The sequence below is a fragment of the Dunckerocampus dactyliophorus genome, chromosome 10 (assembly GCF_027744805.1).
Source record: "Dunckerocampus dactyliophorus isolate RoL2022-P2 chromosome 10, RoL_Ddac_1.1, whole genome shotgun sequence".
Lineage (NCBI taxonomy): Eukaryota > Metazoa > Chordata > Actinopteri > Syngnathiformes > Syngnathidae > Dunckerocampus > Dunckerocampus dactyliophorus.
Window position 1 is genome coordinate 30,919,817 of NC_072828.1, and position 22,749 is coordinate 30,942,565.

At 44.0% G+C, this 22,749-nt stretch overlaps 1 protein-coding gene across 4 annotated transcripts in view; it reads right to left on the reverse strand.

Moving 5' to 3' along the window:
• ttll7 (tubulin tyrosine ligase-like family, member 7) overlaps positions 1-22,749 on the reverse strand; it is a 106,511-nt gene that overhangs the window by 23,672 nt on the left and 60,090 nt on the right. For all 4 annotated transcript variants that reach the window (XM_054788586.1, XM_054788585.1, XM_054788588.1 and 1 more), the window contains exons 13-18: positions 21,181-21,316; positions 15,549-15,635; positions 11,895-12,117; positions 7,260-7,555; positions 5,244-5,378; positions 2,080-2,160 (exon numbers count right to left, since the gene is read on the reverse strand). In XM_054788586.1, coding sequence (XP_054644561.1) covers positions 2,080-2,160; positions 5,244-5,378; positions 7,260-7,555; positions 11,895-12,117; positions 15,549-15,635; positions 21,181-21,316 — 958 coding nt within the window. The remainder of the gene's footprint in view (positions 1-2,079; positions 2,161-5,243; positions 5,379-7,259; positions 7,556-11,894; positions 12,118-15,548; positions 15,636-21,180; positions 21,317-22,749) is intronic.

Consider the following 22,749-nt stretch of genomic DNA (forward strand, 5'->3'; position numbering starts at 1 on the left):
AAGCGTCTCACAACGACGACACATGCCTGAAGGCCACACGTCCCCAATGTGTTGTCATTTGTTGTGCAAGCTTGGGTCTTTTTAATCGTCCTAGCAATGAGTAAGAGCGAATGCGGTCGCTTTAAAGAGTGCAGATGTCCCCCACACACACACAACCTGAACTCTACGCTGCATGTCTAATGAGCCTCTGCATGTTAGCTGCTCACACATACAGTAGCGTATGTCTGGTGTGTGTGTGGACGAGACAGTGGGAAGGCGTACCGGGCTCGGACTAATTGCTGTAACCACGTCAATCTTGGACAGAATGTGTCAGAATGTGAGGGCACCTTCCATCTTTCCCTCCTTTTCGTCACCTTTTCCCTTCCTCTTTTCCACCCTCCTATCAGAGAGCCGTGCTGTGGCTTTTTGGACTTTTGATTCCTCGCTCCTCATTACTGACGTGCCTGTCAGATTGTGCGGGCATGCATGTGTGTTTGCGGCGGGACGAGCCAAGATTTGCCTTCAGCAATGCGAGGCGAGCGAGACATGCGTGCACGCTGTCAGACAAACTGATAGATGAGTACACACACACACACACAGGCGTGTTTTGGTATGGTAATCAGATGGCAGAGCGGTGGGCGCTTCATTCCTGACCTCTGCCTGCTGCTCATTAGGCTGCTCCACTCCAAATCAAACATCAGCACCACCGCAGCCCACAACAAAGCCGAGCACAGCGGGTGGCTGAGAGATGGCATCATTAGGGGCACGCCTACCGGATGCCTTTTCAAAACTTCTATTTTGTTTACATCCTCTTTCAGGTTCCAATCCCTTGATGGCACGGTAATGAGCCTCATGTTTGTCCGAGTCTTCCTGATTTGATGTTGTATTGTGTGCACGGAACAGATGTTGCAGATTTCAGGGACATGCAGTGGACCCCCGCACGTTCGCCGTTCAGCATCGACCGCCCGGCAAATGAAAACATGCAAATACTGTACGTACAGTCATACCTCGCCAACTTGCACCGCTCTTACCTGCTTTTTCAAAACAAATCATCGCTGTTTGGTGGTTGACTACAGCCGATTAGTCAAACAATGCGCATATTTCAGCAAACTGTATCCATTTTGGCCTCAATGAAGAATAATAATCCGCAGCATTTCATTCACATTATGTCCATTCTGCGTTTTACAGCAGATTCCGCTTTTATTGGACAATTCTACGATTCTGTTCACGTGGAAATCATAGTGCCCTAAAGAGAACTCGGAGCGTAACCAGTGCAAAAAGCGGGGATCTACTGCAACGGCTTGTGACTGGTAGGGGGTGCAACGGGTCACAGAATTCACGGTTTGGTTCGGCTCGACACGTTTGTGCTACGGTTCAATATTTTTTCAATACCAAAAAATAAATGACCTTGCCTTTTTTATTTTAATTTTAATGAAATTGCCAACATTTTTCTCATTTTTCAACATTTTCAGCATGGAATGAATGTGGGGGGGCTCTGTGCTTGACAATGCAAACTAAGCCAGAGTAGTCGATCACAGATGTACTGAGCTTTCAGCACACAAGTTGATCAAAGCAATAAGAAAGTGCGTATTGTTGGATACAGGGTATCGGTTCGGTCCGCATGTGATACACGTATTGTTACACCCCAGGTGAGGGGGTGGCATCTTCACAGGTAAAACTGTCCCATACATTCGCCGTGTGCTTGACATGAGCTTAATGTTGAAGATGCGCCCCCGCTGCAGCCTGACAGTCGTGATAATGAGTGTACACATGAGGCATTAGCTCCCTTTTCCAACATAAGAGGACGACATAGGCTGCATTAGCACATTTTTCAACACCATCTCTGCCGACTGATAGCATCCAGCTGTTGATTGAAATTAGCATATTCTTGTTTTCTGCTCTTAATTATGCATGCACCCACCACAAGACGCAGCGACGTAAAAGATCCACATCATTGCAAATATCAAGAATGTTTCATGAGGCAAAGGTGTATCCTTTTTTTTTACCCATCTTTGCTTACAAAAGAACCGGGGGCGATGTTCTCATTCATTCTCTGGGGAGGGAAATGAAAAAGAGCGTAAAGCAAATGCTTGCACTTGCCTTCCGTTGTTTGGTGGAGTCCAGCTTCACAAGCCAGTAGGAGGCTACCTTTGGTTTATGGTACTTCCAGTTGTCAAGGATCTGCAGACAGAAACGCTTTGTTAGAAGTGCCTCAGTAACATATTAAACGCATTTAGCACTTTGCTTTCAAATAAGCTAAAAGCAACAAGTCACCTGTAAACTTTAAGATGAGGCTGACGGAGTCTTGGGTTTCTGCAGCTTGCTTGTTTTGTGAGTGCGTAAAAGAAAAGTGTGCTTCCGCTGGCTGCGAGTAACCTGCCTGTACTCCGAGACACGAGGCTTAAGTACGAAGTAAACACAGTATGTTTGCTTGCCGAGTGTTTCCAGTCTGTTTGCGCCTCGTCTGGTGAGCCGCGTGCTCATTTGTCACGTTTGTTATAATATGTACACAAATTAGCCTCAATTAAAGCACAAAAAAACACGCTTGATGCATTTCACCTTTCAACGGTTGGAACGAAAAGCGGCTTTTGCACTGGTGACAAAGGAGGTAATTAGTCCGACACGCACAAACATCGTTAGCACAACTTGATCTCAGCTGGAAACCACGGGGGACATCGAACACCAAAGATTGTTTTCATGCTAAGCGCAGGCTTGTTCTGTCCTGAGCCTTACAGGTGTGTTCCTCTGGTGATGTCATTACCTGAGCGTGACCACCACACCTGTCTTATCTGTGCAGGTGTGGTGGTCACTGTCTCTGAGGACACGCACACACGGGAGCTGTTGCTGTCATTGTGAAGGCAGGCATTGTAAGATATTGCCAGGTGGAAGTGTAGTTTTCCTTGAATCATTTTTGTTTTAATGACAGAAATGTATATCTTTAATTTTTTGTTCATTTTTAAAATATGAAAAAATGGCTCAAAAGTGCCTTTTTATTTTAAGAAAATACAAATAAAAACTTAATTACCTTTTTTTTAAACTTTTTTCAAATAATGAAAAGATTAAAACGAAAAGAGTCTGCAAACGTGCAAGTGTGGTGTGGGGGCATGGTATCGTACGCTGCTGGGGGGTAGCGTTAACTTGCTCCTCTCCTGAGGGACGCTGACGTTACAACAACCAAGTCAATTCACGTCTCTTTCTTAACAGTGTTCTTTTTTTCAAGTCCACATTGAGAGACACTTTAAATAAAGAAAGATAAAAATGTAAACAAAATATGTGGAGTTTTTTTTATAAAATGTTTTTTTTCATTTTTAAAATGAAAACAAATCCGTGTTTAAAAAAGTGCAAGTGTCATGTTTTAATTGAATTCATTGGCGAATGCTCACGGCCAACACCTAGCCGGCCTGCGCACAGGTCCTACACCCCATAATCGCAAACCAGACCACAAGCATTTGCACGTTAAACTGGTAACCAGCATCAAAAGGCCACACCGGCTCGGCGCGTTATCACGTTCTAACTTTTGTTTCGGTCTTCTTGTCGATATTTCTCCGTGTCAGAGTGAGCTCTACAGATGATATCCCATCCGAACATGCTTCCAAGACAACTAGACGTCAAATAAGTCCCTTCCTAATTCTTCCGTGAACAATTTCACCAGCCGAACACGTTGTTTTGCTGCGGCTTTGATGGTGAGGGTTGGGGCGGGTCCGGCATCGGGCTGTCTTTTCAGCACCACGGGGGCTTTGGTGCTGAGCGGACAGCTGGTTCTGAGGACAGCGATGGCTTTTAAGAGGGTCTGAGTCTGAAAATGAGACAGATGGGTGCTTTCATTGCACTCCCAGGCATATTTATCGGACTGAGGTGCTGTTGACGCGTTACTTCTCAAGGTTTCTCAAGGTTGTTTCAAACAGAGTTCCGGCAAGGATGTTTTTTTTACCAACTCATACCAAACAAAAGCAGAACAACAAGAAAAGTGTCAGCATAACCAAAACGTTGTTGAGCAGAAGCTACATGAGCTCGACACCACGGGTGTCCAAAATGCGGCCCGGGGGCCATGTCCAATCCAGGGCTGTTCGTTTATTGGCCTACCGCACGTTCTAAAAATATTTTTGAATGACAAAACTAAAAAAGCAGCAAAAATGGAAAAAATCTGCAGTAATTTTTGTAAGAAAAACTAAAAATATGAAGAGAAAAAAATGTAATTCAATGAGAAAAAGTCATAAGTTTACAAGAATAACATGAGGAAAAAAAATGCATTTAAAAAAGGGCTTATCTTTTTCAAGTTTTAAAGCAATGAAAAAATATATTATTTTTTAAAAGCTTTCATATTACAAAGAACAAAAATATAGTTGCAATTTTTGTAAAAAATTAGGTTGGGGAACAAGTTATAATATTACGACAATAAAGTCATACTGGTACAAAAATTAGAAGATTACAAGAAAGAAAAAAAAAACATCAGTAATTTTACAAGAATAAAGTCCAAATATTAACAAAAAATACATTTTATGAGAATAAACTCATAATATTATGAGGAAAAATAATGTCTTCTTCGTAGCATAGATTTGCAATATAAAAGAAAAAATAGATTTAAAAAAATGCAATACTATGAGAAAGAAACAAAACTAAATAAAGTTGTAATTTGTGGAAAATTTGTTATTACATTACAAGAATATAGTCACACTATTATTTTAATATTATTTAAGAGGAAGGTTGAAATATTTGGAGAATAAAAACAAACAACAGCAAAAATGGGGAAAAAGAGCAAAAAGCGAAGTATGATACTAATAACACCAGTATGACAAAGCTGAGATGCAGTTTTTGTCTTGAAATATACCGTATATAACTTCTTAGCATATCTTTAGAAAATATCAAAGCGGCCCTGGCATCCTTTCATTCTCCACCATGTGGGCCTTGCAGGACAGCTCTGCTTTAACCCCAGGAAGGCGCTGATCGACAGAACGCAGCAGAGAATCAGTCGGGACTGCAAACATGACCCCACTGGACAAAGACAATGGAAGGTCAGGCTTGGTATTGTGCAGGGAAGAGCGCTCGCACTGCAGAGTGACGGCATCTGCCCACAGAGGGGCTTCTGGGAGAAAAGTGGGGCCTGGGTTCACTCTTGGAGCTCTTCTTCACTCCCGCACTTCCTATTGTTTCCTTCCTTTCGCTTTCACGTGCCGTGCTTCTACAATTCTGACATGAGTTCCGCTAACGGCTGTGATTGTTGGACTAGTAAAGACAAACACGTCCAACAGATGGAGCGCACCCACCTCATCCAGCACCGCCTCGGCCTCTTCCTCCGTTTTGCCGGGAAATCGGATCCTCATGGCCATCAGCGCGATCAGCGTTTGACGCACGAGTTCCGCCTCCTGCTCTTTGCTCCTCAGGTTAATTAGTGGATCACCCTGAACACGATAAGAAAGGAGACAGAAATTTACAGGAGGTGCTTGGTTTCGTTCAAGTGGAGCTTTGTTGGAAGTGGGAACTTGTACGCCCAAGTCCCACCCACAGTACGCTGAACACGTGGAGCATGCGCCCGTGTTGAATTTCACTTCTTTTCACTTTCACTTTCCTTTGACGCACAAGAGTCTGCCTCACGTTTGGGAGACATAATGAAGGTGCATGCTATTGTTTACGGGAGCGCTGCCGTTTGCTTTGAGAGCCGGCCGAAGAGAGAGGACGCGTCCAAGTGTGGAGTGCTTCGTATAGCTGACGCCAAAAACCTACATTCCAGCAATCCCTCGTTTATCACGGCACCTGACCGTGACAAGTGAATTTCCACCAAGTAAAAATTTGAAAACCTGTTTACGACCTTCTAAATACGTTTTTTAACATTATTAGAGCCCCCTACACAGGACATAACACCCCTATAGTCATTTTCCTCTCCTTTTACCCAATATAGTAAACATGATAACAGAAAATAAGACATAATATCGACCAGGGGTGTCCAGACTTTTTCCAGCGAGGGCCACATAGTGAAAAATGAAAAAATAGATGCAACTTTGCCATGTTGCTATTTTCTAAAGCAACACGTGTAGGTATGCTAAGACGTTATATATATACTGTATTTCATCTCAGCTTTGTCATACCAGTGAAAATACATATTAATATCATCTTCACTCTCTGCTCTTTTGTCCCGTTTTTGCTGGTTTCTGTTGTTGGAATTTTCCAAATATTTCAACTTCCTTCTTAAACCTTTTTTTTTCCAACTCTTTCAACGTTCTTTTTGTAAATCGTCTTCTTGTGCTTTAGTGCCATAATCTTTTCACTTTATTCTCAAAACATTAGAACTTCTTCCACAACCTATTTTCCCACAAATGACAACTTTATTCTCGTTGAGTGTGTTTCTCTTTAACTTTCTTAATTTTAACTTCATGCCACTAAGAGGATGTTATTTTCATTTTCTGCTCAGATTCCAACCTTTTTCTCTTAGCATTTTGACTTTTTTTACTGATGATTTTTCCATTTTTGTGTTTTTTTTCTTTTTTTTCATTTTCTCGTTAAATTATATTTTTCAAATGTGACGCAGGCCAATAGAAAAACAGCTGTGGGCACCAATGGCCCCCAGGTCACACTTTGGACACCCCTGATTTTGCCTCACACATGTTAGCTTTGGGATTTCTTCGTCACTGTGTGCACAACTGGATGTTGTGTAACTCCTAACCAGACAGTAACAACCACGCTAACAGTACTACAACATGTCGACCATCTACTGTATGTGGTTGTCGACTGAAGCTGGCGCTTTGTAGGCACGGTCGGGGGAAGAGGCTGCGGAACCGGAGCGTTTCGGCCCCTGAAACGAGCAGGATAGGACCCCTTTAAGAACTATGAAGTCCCGATATTACAGAAAAGCGTTGGATTGTGTCTTAAGTGCAAATGTCATTCTTGTCTTTCTTTGTTCGTGTGTACGTTTTGCAGCCAGTGGCAGCGCGGTCGTGCAGCAGGATGGAGAACGGAGGAGGCAGGCGTTAAACAACAGATGGCAACATAATAGGCAGTCATTGTCACAGAGGACAGTTGGCCGTGACAGTCGTTTTTTTGTTTTTTTTTCCCAAAAGAAAAGTTGTAAAGAAAGAAAATCCAAACAATTGTGTAACCGAGTTTGAGTTTGAAATATGCCGTCATACGTCGAAGCTTAACGGAGGAAAAGTACATAATTAAGTAGAAATTCTCGGAGCGGAAGAGTTCCACACAAAGTGAACGTACTCCGCTTCCTCTTGACGGACACCGCACCGGATCAGAATATCAAAGAGGTTGCGAGCGCGTGTGCGTGCTTGAAATCTTACCATGCTGGCGTGGATGGTTCCCAAGCTGTTGCTGTGAGGCACGCGGTGGGCGGAGCCGCTGCGGCTCAGCGAGTGAGAGCGTAGCGTGGCGGAGCTGGGCCGGACGAGGGCGGTGATGACGGGAACGTTGGGGGAGGGCCTCGTGGACGGAGCTCGCACTTCACTGGGCGATGAGAGGGAAGCGATGGAACGGGGGCAGGAGATGGAGCGTCTGATTGGGCCGGAGAGAGTCGGAGAAGCAGAAGGGGCCGGACTGGTTTTCATGGGCTTGACTGCTGGTTTCCAGTGCATGCGGCCTGGGGGGGGGAAACACTTTGATTAACTGGAACTGTCAGTTTTAGAGATGCACAGCGGCCTAGTTTACAGCAAAAACACGCGTGCTAGCGTTGGTTGGAAGATGAATTGAAAACATGATCTGAATTTAAGGTGAGTTCAAACCACAATCTGAATTAGCACACAAGAAAAGCAACAATCCGCAGTACGAGCAACATTTTGGATTACCGCTGGTGGTACGCAGGCTCCATCTAGTGGTACTCAGAAACACCACAGAAGTATTTCAGTACACATAAAATGATATTAGAGACATAGACGCACTCTATGTCGTCATAGACGCACTCTATGTCGTCATAGACGCACTCTATGTCGTCATATACGCACTCTATGTCGTCATAGACGCACTCTGTCGTCATGTACGCACTCTATGTCGTCATAGACGCACTCTATGTCGTCATAGACGCACTCTATGTCGTCATAGACGCACTCTGTCGTCATGTACGCACTCTATGTCGTCATAGACGCACTCTATGTCGTCATAGACGCACTCTGTCGTCATGTACGCACTCTATGTCGTCATGTACGCACTCTATGTCGTCATAGACGCACTCTATGTTGTCATAGACGCACTCTATGTCGTCATAGACGCACTCTATGTCGTCATATATTGTATTGTATTGTATTGTATGTACTTTATTGATCCCACAGCGGGGAAATTTACTTGTTACAGCAGCAAGCAAGCAAGACAAGTAAAGAGAACAGTAAAGTAAAGCACTACGCACTCTATGTCGTCATAGACGCACTCTATGTCGTCATAGACGCACTCTATGTCGTCATAGACGCACTCTATGTCGTCATATACGCACTCTATGTCGTCATATACGCACTCTATGTCGTCACAGACACACTCTATGTCGTCATATACGCACTCTATGTCGTCAAACCTCTGTTTTCAAAAACCTCCGTTTCGTGTCATTTTACGGCAAACCTTTGCTTTGGTTGGGTCCGCGGAATGGAGCGCCCAAACGAAGCACCCCCAACCGTTGCTGACTAACTAACCGGGCTTTTTTTTTTGTTGTTTTTATTGAGTCCGACTGCTAAGTAATTGTGAAGTATCCATTTGATAAACAAACACTTGAATGCGAGAGAAAAAACAAATCAACAAGTACGAAAATGGTGTCCGCTCTCTCGTCGCTCCTCGCCGTGTCCTCCAACAACAGTCTTTAATAAAGTCAAAAGTCGTGTGAAATGTGTCTGGAACATTGCGTTAGAAAATGGATGTATGGAATAAAATGCATAAGAAAGCCTGATATTTGGAATGTTCTTTTTAACATTGGGATTTCTTTAATGTTTTACTTTAAAACGTCAGCAAAAAACATTTAAAATATATCATTTTTATCGTGTTAAGGAATGGCTGAAAGCCAGATGCAGTCATCTATCACTGGCATACTATGAACATCCAGCAGCAACACAACATTTTGGCCTGCCTACTATTTTGATGAAAAATACACTGAACCAAGTGTACAATCTACCTCAAGAAGCACTTGCTGACTCTGCTTTAGCTGAGAGGTGTCACCCCGATGACGTCACTTCCGGAAACGAGGCTGAGTTGCTGGTGCCCAACTATAAATGTCATTTTTGCCAATTTAATGTTTGCCTTCAACAAATCAAACAATGTACAACATAATTATATACTTAAGCAAAGTTGATAAATCATGTCAGGGACCCTTTACATGTTCATTTATCCCTTTCTGAATGTAAAACTATATTTGCATAACTATAAAATAAATTTTGTGTTAACATTTTTGTCTTTGTGGAACGGATGAATTGGATTTATTTATGGGGAAAAAACCCTTTGGAACGGATCAATGATGCTAACCAAGGTTACAATAATGTAACAACGACTACAATGGTATTTTTAAGGGGTGCTGAAGCCCTAACAAGTGACCTGCTTGCATCTCTCACGCCGAGTCATGTGAAAAGTCCACGCTCTCCGTCGCCCTTGACACTCCTCCAGCTTGTCTCGCAGCCAACGTGTGTGTGTTTGCTATATATTTGCTGCGTGTGTGTGTGTGTGCGTTTGGATGCCAAATGAGCGCACGATGGGGCTTAGTCCTTGCAGCCCTTTCATGGCTCGGTGTGGAGTCGGGCTTGGCAGGGTGGCCGTGTCTCCGTGTACACACGTCCACGTCCACGCTCGTTTCACGGCTTTGTCGGCTAATTCGTGACAAACACAGCGAGCTCATGCACGGATCCTTTTCGACGAGGTCGACATATGGGCTGCGATGAAAGGTGCCGTCTTCACTACTGGAAATGGAAGCGACATGTGGGCATATGTTTGCGTGCACCCGTGGCTTACTGGGCAGGGAACATTTCCAAATTAAAGCTGAGGTTGTTTCAAGATCAAATAAAAGCTTTTTTTCAATTAAATTCCTTGTTTTGAACATTTCTGCTGCTTCTTTCTTTCACCTGCGACTCTTAGGAGCCGCGCTCTTTCATCTCCTCGAGTGCCTTCTAGTGCTTCAACAAGTGACTTTGTACACTCTGCACGTGCTGCAATGGCAATTTATTTGAGATATCAACAACTAAGAAAGCCACACGACTACCACTTGTATTTTTAAAGTGGATCCAAACACACTTTCTAGAATGTTCTTCAAAAGAGCTTCCATGCATTACGGGTGGTCCAAGCTACTAATGACTGGAACATGAAGGACAGTAATAAAAGTACCCTGGCAAGAAACACCTGCAGGATAACCTCCTCTTCTCCTCTCAGATCTCCGTGTAACAGCGCACGAAATCCATGACCTGTCGAGGGTTCATTCAAATTCAATCATCTTTATGCTCAATGATGGTCATGCCAGTCGAGCGATTGGGACCTCAAGAGCAGCCAGTATTGGTGGGCTTGGGTCCCCTCTTTGAACTTCCACGGGGACGGCTTTCCTTTTCTTTGGCGCACTGCCGCTTGGGAGACTTCATGAATGCTTTAACTCATTTAGGGCTGCAACTAAGGATTATTTTCTTAGTCGGTTAATCTGAAGCTTGTTGTTTTGATGAATCGAGTAATTGATTCGGACAAGACCAGGGTGACCGTTTGCAGGCCGCTGCTGTATTTTTAATTGGCTCGCTGGACATTCTAAAAATAGAATTTAACAAGAAAACAACAACAGCAAAACATTTTGAAATCAGCAGTAATTTCACAAGAATAAAGTCAACATGTTAACCCGGAAAAAGTTGTAATCTAACGAGAAAAAGTCGGCATTTTACAAGAATAAGGTCAAATAATATGAGGAACTATAACACGATTTTAGAATCCTAAAGTTGAAATATTAAAGAAAAATACATTATTTGTGATATTATGAAAAACAAATCAAACAATGAATAAAATTGTAATTTTTCAAAAATTAGGTTCCGGAAAAGGTTCTAGTGTTACCAGAATAAATTGAAAATACTACGGCAATAAAGTCCTGATTACGAGAAGAAAATGTAGAAATAGTTGAAATAGTTGGAAAGTAAAAAAAAATAACAGCTGAAATGAAAAAAACAGCTCTAATTTTATGAGAATAAAGTCAAAATATTAAGAAAAAAGTCACTATTTTACAAGAACACGCTACCATCATACTATGAGGGGAAATAATGTCATTTTAGTGTTTTAAAAGTGATATTATGAGAAACAAACTAAACAAAATGAAGTTGTACTTTTTAGAAAATTAGGTTGGGGAAACGTTGTAATATTATAGGAATTAAGTCCAAATATGACGGCAATACAGTCATAATGTTACAGGAAGAACGTTTACAAAGATTATTTAAGAAGAAAGTTGGAAAAAAAAATAAGAGCAAAATTGGGGAAAAAAGAGCAAAGAGTGAAGTTGATGCTAATAAGAGGCTTTTTCGCCTTCAGTATCATAAAGCTGAGATGCCCTTTTGTTCTTCAAATATATCAGAAAATATCAAAGTGGCAGAGTTGCATCCTTTCATTTTTCACTACATGGCCCTCTTGGGAAAAAGTTAGGACACCGGTGTTTTCCACAGCCAAAGCTGATGAGTGAATATCTTGTTAGCCTCAAACACAAAGATGCTTTCATGGACGACTAAGGAAATGTCAAAATATTCAGAAGACATTTACATTTTGAAATGTAAAAAAATGATGAATCCACTACCAAATCGTTGCGGATGAATTGTTGCAGCTCTAAAGAGGTTCTCTCGTGTGTACGGACCAAAAGAGCAGCCGTGTGCAGCTTGTTTCCATGAGGGTCGCGGGTGAGCTTGAGCCTATCCCAGCTGACTTTGGGTATGGAAAACGGATGGATGGGTGCCAGAAATGAGCAAACTCTACTCACAGGAAAAACAACCCGCTTGCTTTACCTGAGCGCTCGGCCAAGTTCTTCTCCTTGAGCCCAAGGTCATATGAGACTTTCTTCTCCCTCTTTTCGCCCCCTCCGCCCCCTGCTTTCCTCCTCTCCTCTTCTTCTTCTTCGTCTGACGAAGTGCAGGAGTTTTCAGCGCTGCTGCCGCTGGTGAAGTCAGCCAGGTAGTCTGGCCGTTGACGTCGTGGCGTCTGGCTGCACTCCGGCATGGTGGCTAAGGGCTAGCAGGGATGAACACAGTTAGAACTGTCAGGATGACACCGTTTCACGCACAACAGAACCTCTAAACCTGACCGTCCTTTTGGTCGTAAAAGTCAGAATTGTGCCAAAAGCGTCTTGAAAGAGGACAAACGGAGTTGCTGCCATGCATGACCGGAAGTTCTTAGCAAATCAGAAAATCGGGAAAGTTTACCCCAGTGAGCATCGTTCTCAAGCCACGGGTTTTCTAAGGCTCAACAGCACGTTAACACAACATGTCAGGGAAATACGGGTTGCTATTGCACTTAGAAAATGCTTTATGTCCATGACTCCACTTGATTGGACTAATATTAGTTAGAACACACTAGTCATGTGTATTTCTGCTAAGTACACATACTAGTACACTAGTACACACACTAGTCATGTGTATTTCTGCTAAGTACACATACTAGTACACTAGTACACACACTAGTCATGTGTATTTCTGCTAAGTACACAAAATAGTACACTAGTACACACACTAGTCATGTGTATTTCTGCTAAGTACACAAAATAGTACACTAGTACACACACTAGTCATGTGTATTTCTGCTAAGGTACACATGACTGTCACACTGACTTGACATGCTTATCTACTCCAGGCTAGCAAAACAAGTCCTCCCCATGCTTATCACCTAATTCAAATAGCTTTGGGTGTCTAGGCCTGTGAGTCTGCCCTTCATTGTCACTGTCCCTCCCCTCGCATATGTGGTGTCCGAGATTAACGTTTTCTCTAGACGCCGTATGGTCAAGTTGTGCTGCTTCCTCTCCTTGCGTGCATCGTACCCCTCGTTATTCTCAAACAACTTGTCTCGTCTCTCATCTGCCTTGGAGCCAGCAGCAGACTTTGGTCGTGGGCACCCAGCATGCCTTGCGGACACACTGTCCATAATTGCTGTTTATGACCCTTCCCGTAGCAGTAGTGGTCTGTATGTGTTTTACCGACCTGTTACGTTCTGCTTATTTGCACCGTCAGTTAAGTTGACGTTGTGTTCAATGACCTCCTTGTCTCCTGTACAATTTGGGATCATTCAGACCCAGCCGGCCACTGAGCAGTACCATTGAATATTGTCTGAGTAGGATCAAAATTAGGCAATTCCATTTTTTGACACGATGTTCATCAAATGGCGCCTCTATCTCACATTCCGCCAGGCGACAAACGGATGAATAAAGCATGTTTACATCTGTTATGCTACGATTAGCTCGTCAGCGCTGTCAGGCCAGCCAAACTAATTGGGCAGGAAGTGATCAGGGGGGCTCACGCAGTCACCGCAGGGTAGTTATGTGGGTGAGTGATGGAAGACGATGAAGACGGTAAAAGATTAAGCACATGAGGAGACAATAAAGAGGAAGACGGGAGCAGCAGGTTAATAGAGGGAGAAATTAGGAGGAAGACCAGCAGAGAGTTGAATGAAGTGCAACTGGGGCGGGGTTGGAGATACCTCCAGCTGTTTAGCGTGTCTTCCACCAGGCTTGGCTTGTGTCTTTTAATTAAAACCTACCAACAGGTCACACCTGGCGCAAAGCTTAACACTGATAAGACTGTGGTTGGTGAAACATGAGCGGACCTGGAAACCCGAACTTCAAACTCAACCGTTCCAGCACCTCTTCACTCAAAAGTGAGGATGTGATCCACTTCGATCCAGTTTGGTGCTCATAGACGGGCTCCAGGGACAAACACTGCTGGTGGAACACATCTAAGCTCGAGAACCACTGACTCACGGGCACTCGACAATGACTAGAGTTCCGCTGACTCACAGCTGCTCGATGAAGACTCGAGTTTCACTGACTCAGCAAACACTTGAGTTTCGCTGCCACACGGGTACTAAGTCCCTTGTGTCACTGACTCACGGGTACTCGATGAAGGCTTGAGTCTCAATGACTCACTGGTGCTTGACAAACACTCGGGCTGCGGTGACTCACGGGTACTTGGCAAGGACTTGAGTCTCACTGACTCACTGGTGCTTGACACAGACTCGAGCTCTGGTGACTCATGGGTACTCGGCAAGAACTTGGGTTTCGCTGACACACGGGTACTCGACTAAGACCCTTGTGTCACTGACTCACGGGTACTCAACGAAAACTCGACTTTGACTGGCTCACCGGTACTTGACAAAGACTCAAGTTCCTCAGATCCACAGGTACTCAACAAAGACTAAACTTTTGCTGACTCACAAGTACTCGGCAAAGACTCACGTGGCTACTCGACAGAAGTTCCACTGACTCAGGGACACTCGACCAAGACTCAAGTTTCACTGGCTCATGAGTGCTCACCGAGCATATGCAGCTCGGCCGCCCAACTTGTCGGGTAAATCGAGTACCTGATTCACTTCGGTGAGTGATTTATAAGAAGGAGTCAGTTTCCCATCACCAGAGTGCAGATGAATGCTGATGTTATATTGCCCCCTACTGGTAAGACAGTAGTTAGCAGCCATCATTACAAACATGTACTGCATGCTGTGTTATTTCTTATGCTGTACATTCTGTGCTCTGTTATTATTCATGCATTATTACATACTTGAGATGTGCATGAGATGTGTTTTCCATGAAACAAAGGCCTACTTTTGGAGTAGAAGCTGCCCGAATGGACCGGGTTTATTGACAAAACATGTCAATGTGGGGATCTACCATCTACGGATCTACATGGATGGAAAGGACGTGGAAGGTGAAAAGACAGGAGAAATGTGAGTGGGGTTGAAAAAGACAAAAGAAGACAGCAGATAACTCTTAAGGTGAGCCCCCCCCTTCACGTCTCACGTCTTTTCCGTCCTCTTGCTGTCGCTAATCACTTTCCCCAACGCTCTGTTCTCGCGTTTGGTTCCATTTTCACCAGATGGCGTGCGACCACGACACCCGGCGTGAGCGAATTTACCCGTCACAGCTCATTCTTTCCACGGCTCGGAATATCTCCCGGCCAAACTGACGCCACCCAAATGAAGTTGGACAACGGCGATCGTGTCTAAACAAGTCCTTATTCTTGCTAATGCGTCACTCAACTACGCTGTCCAGTGAGCGTTCCGGCCAATTTAGCCCTCAAGTGAGGAATGGATGTAGATGAGCAGGACGGAGCGGTGGAAGGGCGGCGAGAGAAAGTGATGGAGAGTGGAATGTGCCGGCGGGGGGGTGTAGGTGCATGTGACAGAGAAAGAGGGAGATAGAAAGGGAAAAGAGGCGGCCTGACAGCTGTCCCCTTGAGGCACTCGGGTCTTTTCTTTCGGGCCTTTTCTGATTCTTCTCTCTTGGGCCTAACACACGACTCAGAATCACATCCTGTGTGCTCTCAGTGGGCATTAGAAGCAAACACCTGCCTGCCTACCACCCTCTGTACTTCTACCGGGGCTCCCTGGAGGCACGAGGCCGCTATTCTCCCTTGTCTTTCCCAGTTTGTATGTCTCCCTTCTTCTCGCTCAAGCACCTTAGGGCCCCGTTGCCTGGAGGATTTGCCCATCAGCTTCTCGTCGTCCAGTTCACATTGCTCCAGCAGATCCAAGATGTCCTCCTCCTGCACGACGACACATAGAGAAAGCGAGATGAGAGCCAGTGTAACGGAGTAAACCTCACTTCCCTGATGGCTTCTACAGCTGCGCTGCCCCAAACCCTCCTGCTGGCTTGACCTCTTCCGATTTCAGATCAACATTTGCTATAAAAGGTGCAATGGTTAGATTACATTCAGCCAGAACGCTCCCTTTTTCTCATCGATATGCCTCACGCATTTATTTAACACATTTGAAATCCCAAGAAGCAGATGGAATCCAAGTCACGGTGTAGAAGTTCTACACACGTTTGACTTTGCAACTACGGCGCGTTCAAGGACCACCGATCAGGTGCGAAATATCAACGCTTGGCGAAAAAGCGTGGTCAGTGACACATAAAGATTAGGGCTGTCAAATGAGTACAAATTTTAATCAAATTAATCACAGTTTTCAAATTAATTAATCACCATGGGCAACTTTGTGTTAAATATTGACTATTTTATAAACGACACGACAGGCTTGTATATCGTATGTATTTATCAGAAGCCATGAAGGGTTGTGTTCAAAGACACCACGTAATTTAAGATGAATTCACGTGTTCTGAGTGTACTGTACATGTATTTTCTGGGATTTCCGAGCATCCTTAAATGCAGCAAACTGTATTTGTGCAGTAAGAGTTAGGCTAGTGAGTGCTAAAAAGTATCCACTTGCTGTTTTTCTTAGGCCACGTGTGCGGTGACAGTGAGGATTGTTTGTGAGTTGGAGATACATACATGGTGTTGGAATTCCCCTGCTCTGATGTGTTCAGGTCAGAATGACGTTATTAAGGAGCGTCAGACTCTGTGTGGGGGCGCTACTGTGCCTCCTTCTGCCGTCATAACAGAGAGGTGTGGCTTGACATGATGAACTTTTTTTTTTTTAGATTTTTACGTAATTAATGAAATAAATTAGTGGCCGCTGTCTTTGACAGCCCTCATGAAGATATAAACATGGAAGATTTGTGGCCTTTTTTAACAGCGGTACATGAATGCCGCACATTTGACATGTATGATCACATATTTATGAATTATGACTGACATTCTGCGGGAAAAACAGCCTATTTTCGGAGACAGACATTTAAAACAATAAATAAATTATAGAATTCTCAAATGTGCGGTGATCCACTGTGTTATCAGGACGAGATATAAAAAAAGAACAAGGAGGAACTCTCCCAAGGCTAACGCGTGTGAGTCTATACCAGGGGTCACCAACGTGGTGCCCGCGGGCACCAGGTAGCCCCCACGACCACATGAGGTGCCCGCAAGCCTGCTTTTCATTCAGGTTTCAGTTAATAATGAAAGAAGAGTAGAAAGAAATGCATTGTGAAATACAACATGTGAGTTGTGGACACCAGCATTTTGTTCATGTTCTGGTAAAACAAGCATATTCACTTTGTTTGGGTTTAAAATAAGCTCTGAAAATAAATGTTACAAAAATGAGTAGCTCTTGGCCATTTTCATTTTGTAAAAGTAGCTCTCACAAGGACAAACCTTGGTGACCCCTGGTCTATACTATGTCTTATTTTCTCTTATATATGAGTGTAAAAGTGATTTTAGGGGTGTTATTTCATATCTAGATGGCTCTAATGATGTTAAAAACTGTATTTAGAAGGTCTTAAACAGGTTTTCTACGCTCTAACTGCCAAAATATTCCATTTATAAACAAGTACCACGATAAACAAGGGATTACTGTGGATGATTTTTATGCTACTTTTGGGTTATAAGTGTGAGTTTTAAAATGAGTACATTTAAGCCTGTGCTTCTAAAAAAAACGAAAAAATTAACAAAAAAAAGAAGGGGGGGTCCTATAATAACTAAATGTCAGTTAAATAGGAAAAAAGTCAAAAAGGAATAAAACGGTAATGTTCTTGTTAAGGCTGATTCAAATGTGAATTTATTTTATCGCACTTTTTCTGCGGCATCCGTTTGGGTCCCAAGGGTTCTAAGTGTGTGTTTTTCTGGTGTTGGGGGAGGACCCCCAGAGGGTTTGAACATGCCTCGGTTTCTGGATGTGAGCGGCCCTCGTGCATACCTCATGAGACTTCAGTTCACCAAACACTGAAGAGTGAACTTGCTTTTTCTTTGGCTTTCGTCTTTTTACACAGCCATCATATTCGTGCGCCGACCTTTGACTTCTGTCCCGTGATGACGTGCAGGAAGCAAAGGTGATTGACATTTCACAATAAAGAGCACAGAAAGCGCCTCCCACTTGCCCGCATTTGCGGACAAAAAGCGCTTTTATTTCAAATGAGCCATCCAAATGCACTTTGGGTCCGACTCTGTGGTTTTGTTCCTATGTTTAAGCGCATGCATGTTTGGACCATGATTACGCACCTTAACTTCCTCTAATTAATATTCGTTCCTGTCAGGAGTCATCCAGAGTCATACACAGCTGACTCACGTCGACGTAAGCGGACAGGAAGCGTCCTGTTCCTGTTGCTGTAAAAAGTTCCCACACCACTTTTCTACTACCCGAAGAACAAGTGTGCAGTCCACTTCGCGTCAGAGCAAACTTTTCGCTTGTGAAGGCTCGTTGAAAGAGCAGTATTTTATATTTATATCTCTTCTTGGCAGCTTCTGGCGTGACACTCTCTGCCCCCGCAACCCGGCCTCCACGTTCGCACAGGACATTCATTTCTCAGCTTGTTTCCACCATCGTAAAACGTGGACTCCAGCCAAGCTGCACGGAACACATGGTGTCACATATCATGTCATGTGAAGGGGGGGTTTCAAATATCAAATGGTAGAAATCTTGTGTTTCTTGGTTATGGTGGTGGGAAAATTGCCACAAAAGTGTGTCCTTCTGGAACGACACTTTCTAGAAGTACCAACCACAATCAGTGTAAAAACATTTTGGTGTGAGTATGTGAGGTCATGTGACATTGAGTCCTAAATACAGCAGTGCCTTGGTTAAGGTCACTAATCTGTTCCAGAAGGTCCGACTCAAACCAAAACGGACTCTTAACCAAAGCAAATTTTCCCATAGAAAATAATGTAAATCCAATTCATCCGCTTCCAAAAATGTTAACACAAAACAAATTTCATACACAATAACTACAGTTTTACAAGCAGAAAATGATGCAAAAATAATGACAAATGGCAAATGAATGGACAACTGAACATTTGACATCACTTTTACTAATTTTGTTGGGAAAAAAATCCACAAAACCATCAATGAACAAAATAAAAACATTATTCTGCTGCAACCAGAATTTGCAAAAATGTCGAAAATATATCAAACTAAATATCAACGTTGTGGAACCAACAAACATGTTCTGTTTAATACGGAAAATGAACCGAAAAGAAAAAAACAACCGCGGTGACGTGTGTTGTTTGACTGTGGATGGTGTGAACATGCTAGGCTAAGTTTGAATGCTTATGTTTTGTTTTTTGTTGTAAAATGCGACAGGCAGAAACAGCGAGCGCCACCCTCCATGCGCCGCCGGGCTGACAGACTGTTACGCGGGAACCGGACTAGATGCATGTGCATGGATGTGCCTGCACCGCAGCCGATGACGGAGCCGCCCCGTCACATTTCCACACCTCTGACGTGACCACGCTCTTCTCTTTAAGCCGTAAAATTGGGAGGTCTCTCACGCTCGTCTCCGTACGCCCCATCGCCTTTCTGTTTTGTGAGCTCCACGTGTTTGTGGCGTCGTGTATATCTCTGCAACTCTGATAGAACAAACGCTGCTGTCTTAAGATGGCACCTGCAGCCCGCAATGTATTGCGCAATCGCAAGATTTCGTCTTGGGCGCGTGATCCAAGATGGCGGCGTAAACAAACCGGATGCTAAACAGGTGAACGCAAGCCAAGGCAAAATGTTAGCAAAGATGTTTGGATGTTATACACTGTATGGATTAATCCACACTAAAAACAATAAAGACCAATGTGCACAGTCCCTGAATAACGTATAACTGCTAAAGCTCTGCATATTTTAAGTAAACAGGCATGAAACCAGGAGTGTCACAAGATCTCACGAGACTGAAACCTGACAAGATTTCTCGTTGAGTGGGCACTAGACCTGGGACGATTATAAATTAGTTAATTCACCTCACAATAAATGAAAACGAGCTTGATCATTTTGCCAGCTTCAATATATTGCCATGTGCATGCCTGTCTGTTTTCCTCCAAACAGGCAGGAAGAGAGTTCACTCTGGGCATTCCTGTCAGCACCATGGTGCGTTTGTTCCATAGAACAACGGCATGAACGGGGTGAGCCCTATTTGTCAGTCACACAGTCTCTTTGTCTCTGTGGGTGGAGGGGGGCCCACTAGCATACATGCAGAGTGCAGAAGAGTGTAACGTAGAAATTGAATGAGTAGATTGTAATACATTGTCATATCTTTTTTCATTGTGCTTTTCTTAACGGTCAAGTTAAAATGCCCTATCATCTCGTGACCCCCCTACATGAAGCAGATAAAAATTTTGGACACGTGCAGCACCAGTCAAAAGTTTGGAGACACTTTCTCATGCTACTGAATGAGAACGTGCGTCTAAACTTGTGGTGCTGCATTTTAAAACAAGCTACATCTCCATGAAAGAAGGTTGAGTGGCGGAAACAAAGCCACCAGAGGAGCTAAATGTCTATAAATAATATGATGCTCCGCCTAAAAATCCTCATTGATGAAGCCGCAAGTTCAGATCTAATTTGTCGTGACTCTAAGCTGCTCCAATCCTTGCTAAAGGACAGCCTTGTTGTCACATCGGGGCACTATTATTATCCAAGTGCTCTTCTCATCTCCACACTCTCGCGCTTTGAAGAAGATTGCATCTCTGCGTGTTGACGAAATGACGTTTTCTTCCTCCTTGTGCCTCCACGGCGTGATCACTGATTGTCATCTGTACAAAAGGCAGCTACAGAGCTTTCGCCTTGGAACACAATGACGTTCTAAAATACGTGCAGTGGCGTGCCACAAGCTGATGTTTCAACAAAAGCTGCAGTAGTTGCACATGACGTCTTTGTCAGGTCCTTTCAGATGACTTTGTGTGGTGTCAGTCCAACTGTCAACGCTCACACGCTCGCAGTTCTCTCTTGGTCTCGGCAAGTAGTAGTTATCAACTTTGAAGCCTTTCCACAACTCGCATTGACACCAGGCAGAAAGTACGACGGGAAGAGGAGAAGAAACATGATATGTGAAAACGTCTCTCGCCATTGTGCGGGATTTGAAAAGCATGTGAACGAAATGGAGTCAATGGCGGCCTGATAAAAACAATGATCATTTATAAATGGAATATTTTTGTAGTTAGAGCATAGAGCATGTTTGCGACCTTCTAAACACACTTTTTAACGTTATTAGAGCCCTCTAGACCTGAAGTAACACCCCTATAGTCACATTTACACTCCAGCGTGCAATGCAAGCGAGGGATAAAAGTAAGGAGTTCTCTGTTTTGTATGACATTTCTTCATGTGTTCTCATTTAGGTAGTATGCAAACTCCGACACTAAAACGTGGAAATGTCATGTATTTTAGGTGTGTGTGTGCATGTGTGTGTGTGTGTGTGCACGTGTGACAGTCAGCCACCAACATACGTGCCTTCATTTGTTTCAGAGGATTATTCATTTCCTTCTGAAGCGAGGCAGCTCGCCCGGCGAGGAAGGTCTGAAAGGCGGCGGAGAGCAGGCTTTCATACTTCTCCAACAGCAGCTTGTCGTCTGGGGGGTAAATACGTCTGTTGGCCACAGAGACACACACACACACACACACACACACACACACACACACACACACACACACAAAGAGAGAGAAAAGCGTGGATAGTGAGGGAGGAGCGTAGCATCAGGGAGAAAGAAGGGTCATCGATGCAAGAAAGAAACACAGATTAGAACTTGGGAAATGACGGGATGGAAAGAGGATTGACAGTGGGAAGTGGGGTAGTGGGGTAGTGGGGTAGTAGGGTAGTGAGTAGTGGGTAGTGGGTAGTGGGTAGTGGGTAGTGGGGTAGCGGGTAGTGAGTAGTGGGTAGTGGGTAGTGGGTAGTGGGGTAGTGGGTAGTGGGTAGTGGGTAGTGGGTAGTGGGGTAGTGGGGTAGTGGGGTAGTGAGTAGTGGGTAGTGGGTAGTGGGTAGTAGGTAGTGGGGTAGCGGGTAGTGGGTAGTGGGGTAGCGGGGTAGCGGGTAGTGGGTAGTGGGGTAGTGAGTAGTGGGTAGTGGGTAGTGGGTAGTGGGGTAGCGGGTAGTGGGTAGTGGGGTAGCGGGTAGTGGGTAGTGGGGTAGTGGGGTAGTGGGGTAGTAGTGACATGAGTGCTGTGACGGAAGATGAAGGCAGGCACAGCGAGGTCGAGGCTCATCTTCGTCAAAATAAGATGACAAAGACAATGAGGCCAAAAAATGATTTTACATGAAAAGGTGTGAAAGAAGGCCGAAGACAGGCGAGAGGCAGGAGAAAGGAGGAAACCTGTGAAAAAATTATTTAAAAAAAAAAAACACTTCTTCTGTGGTGGTACAAATGTATTTGTGGCAGGCTAAATGAATGCATGAAACCACCAGCAACACATAAACTCACTACTGCGCGGGTGAGCAAATCAAGCACCCTTTTTTCTCTTGTCTGTGACGTTAACTTTTCACTTTCACTTTCCCAGGAAGACATTTTGCGTGCTGGTTGTACCAAATCCTGTGTGATGAGGGGAAAAAAAAACATCGAGCACGTGAAAAAGCTCATCAGCCACCTGAAACACCAGCGCCACGGCGTTTGAAAAGCCAGAGACCTCCGTGACGTCACACCGGCTGCCCGGAGCGTGTGCCTGAATACAGTGCAACTTGCTGGGCCGCAGCAGGTGGCTCCTCCCCCTCTATACTCTGGTTCTCCTGATAGTAGTGATGTGGCAGTAGTCATGTGTCATATTTGATTGGGACAAATCAATCAAATCCTAATTGGTTGAAGTCCTTTCTACCTCCAGGTGTGCACAAACTACACTTACGTCTACATTTTTAAAAAGTAGAAGCAGAAAGTAATCAGTATCGGTTTGATAAAAAAATATATCGTGTCTAATTTTTTTTTTTAAACCCTCCAATGTCAAAGTGGCGCCTTGCATGATGTAACGAGACATATAATGAACATGACCGTTGTCCTTTTCTGTAGAATGAATGAAAAGTTGCATGACTTG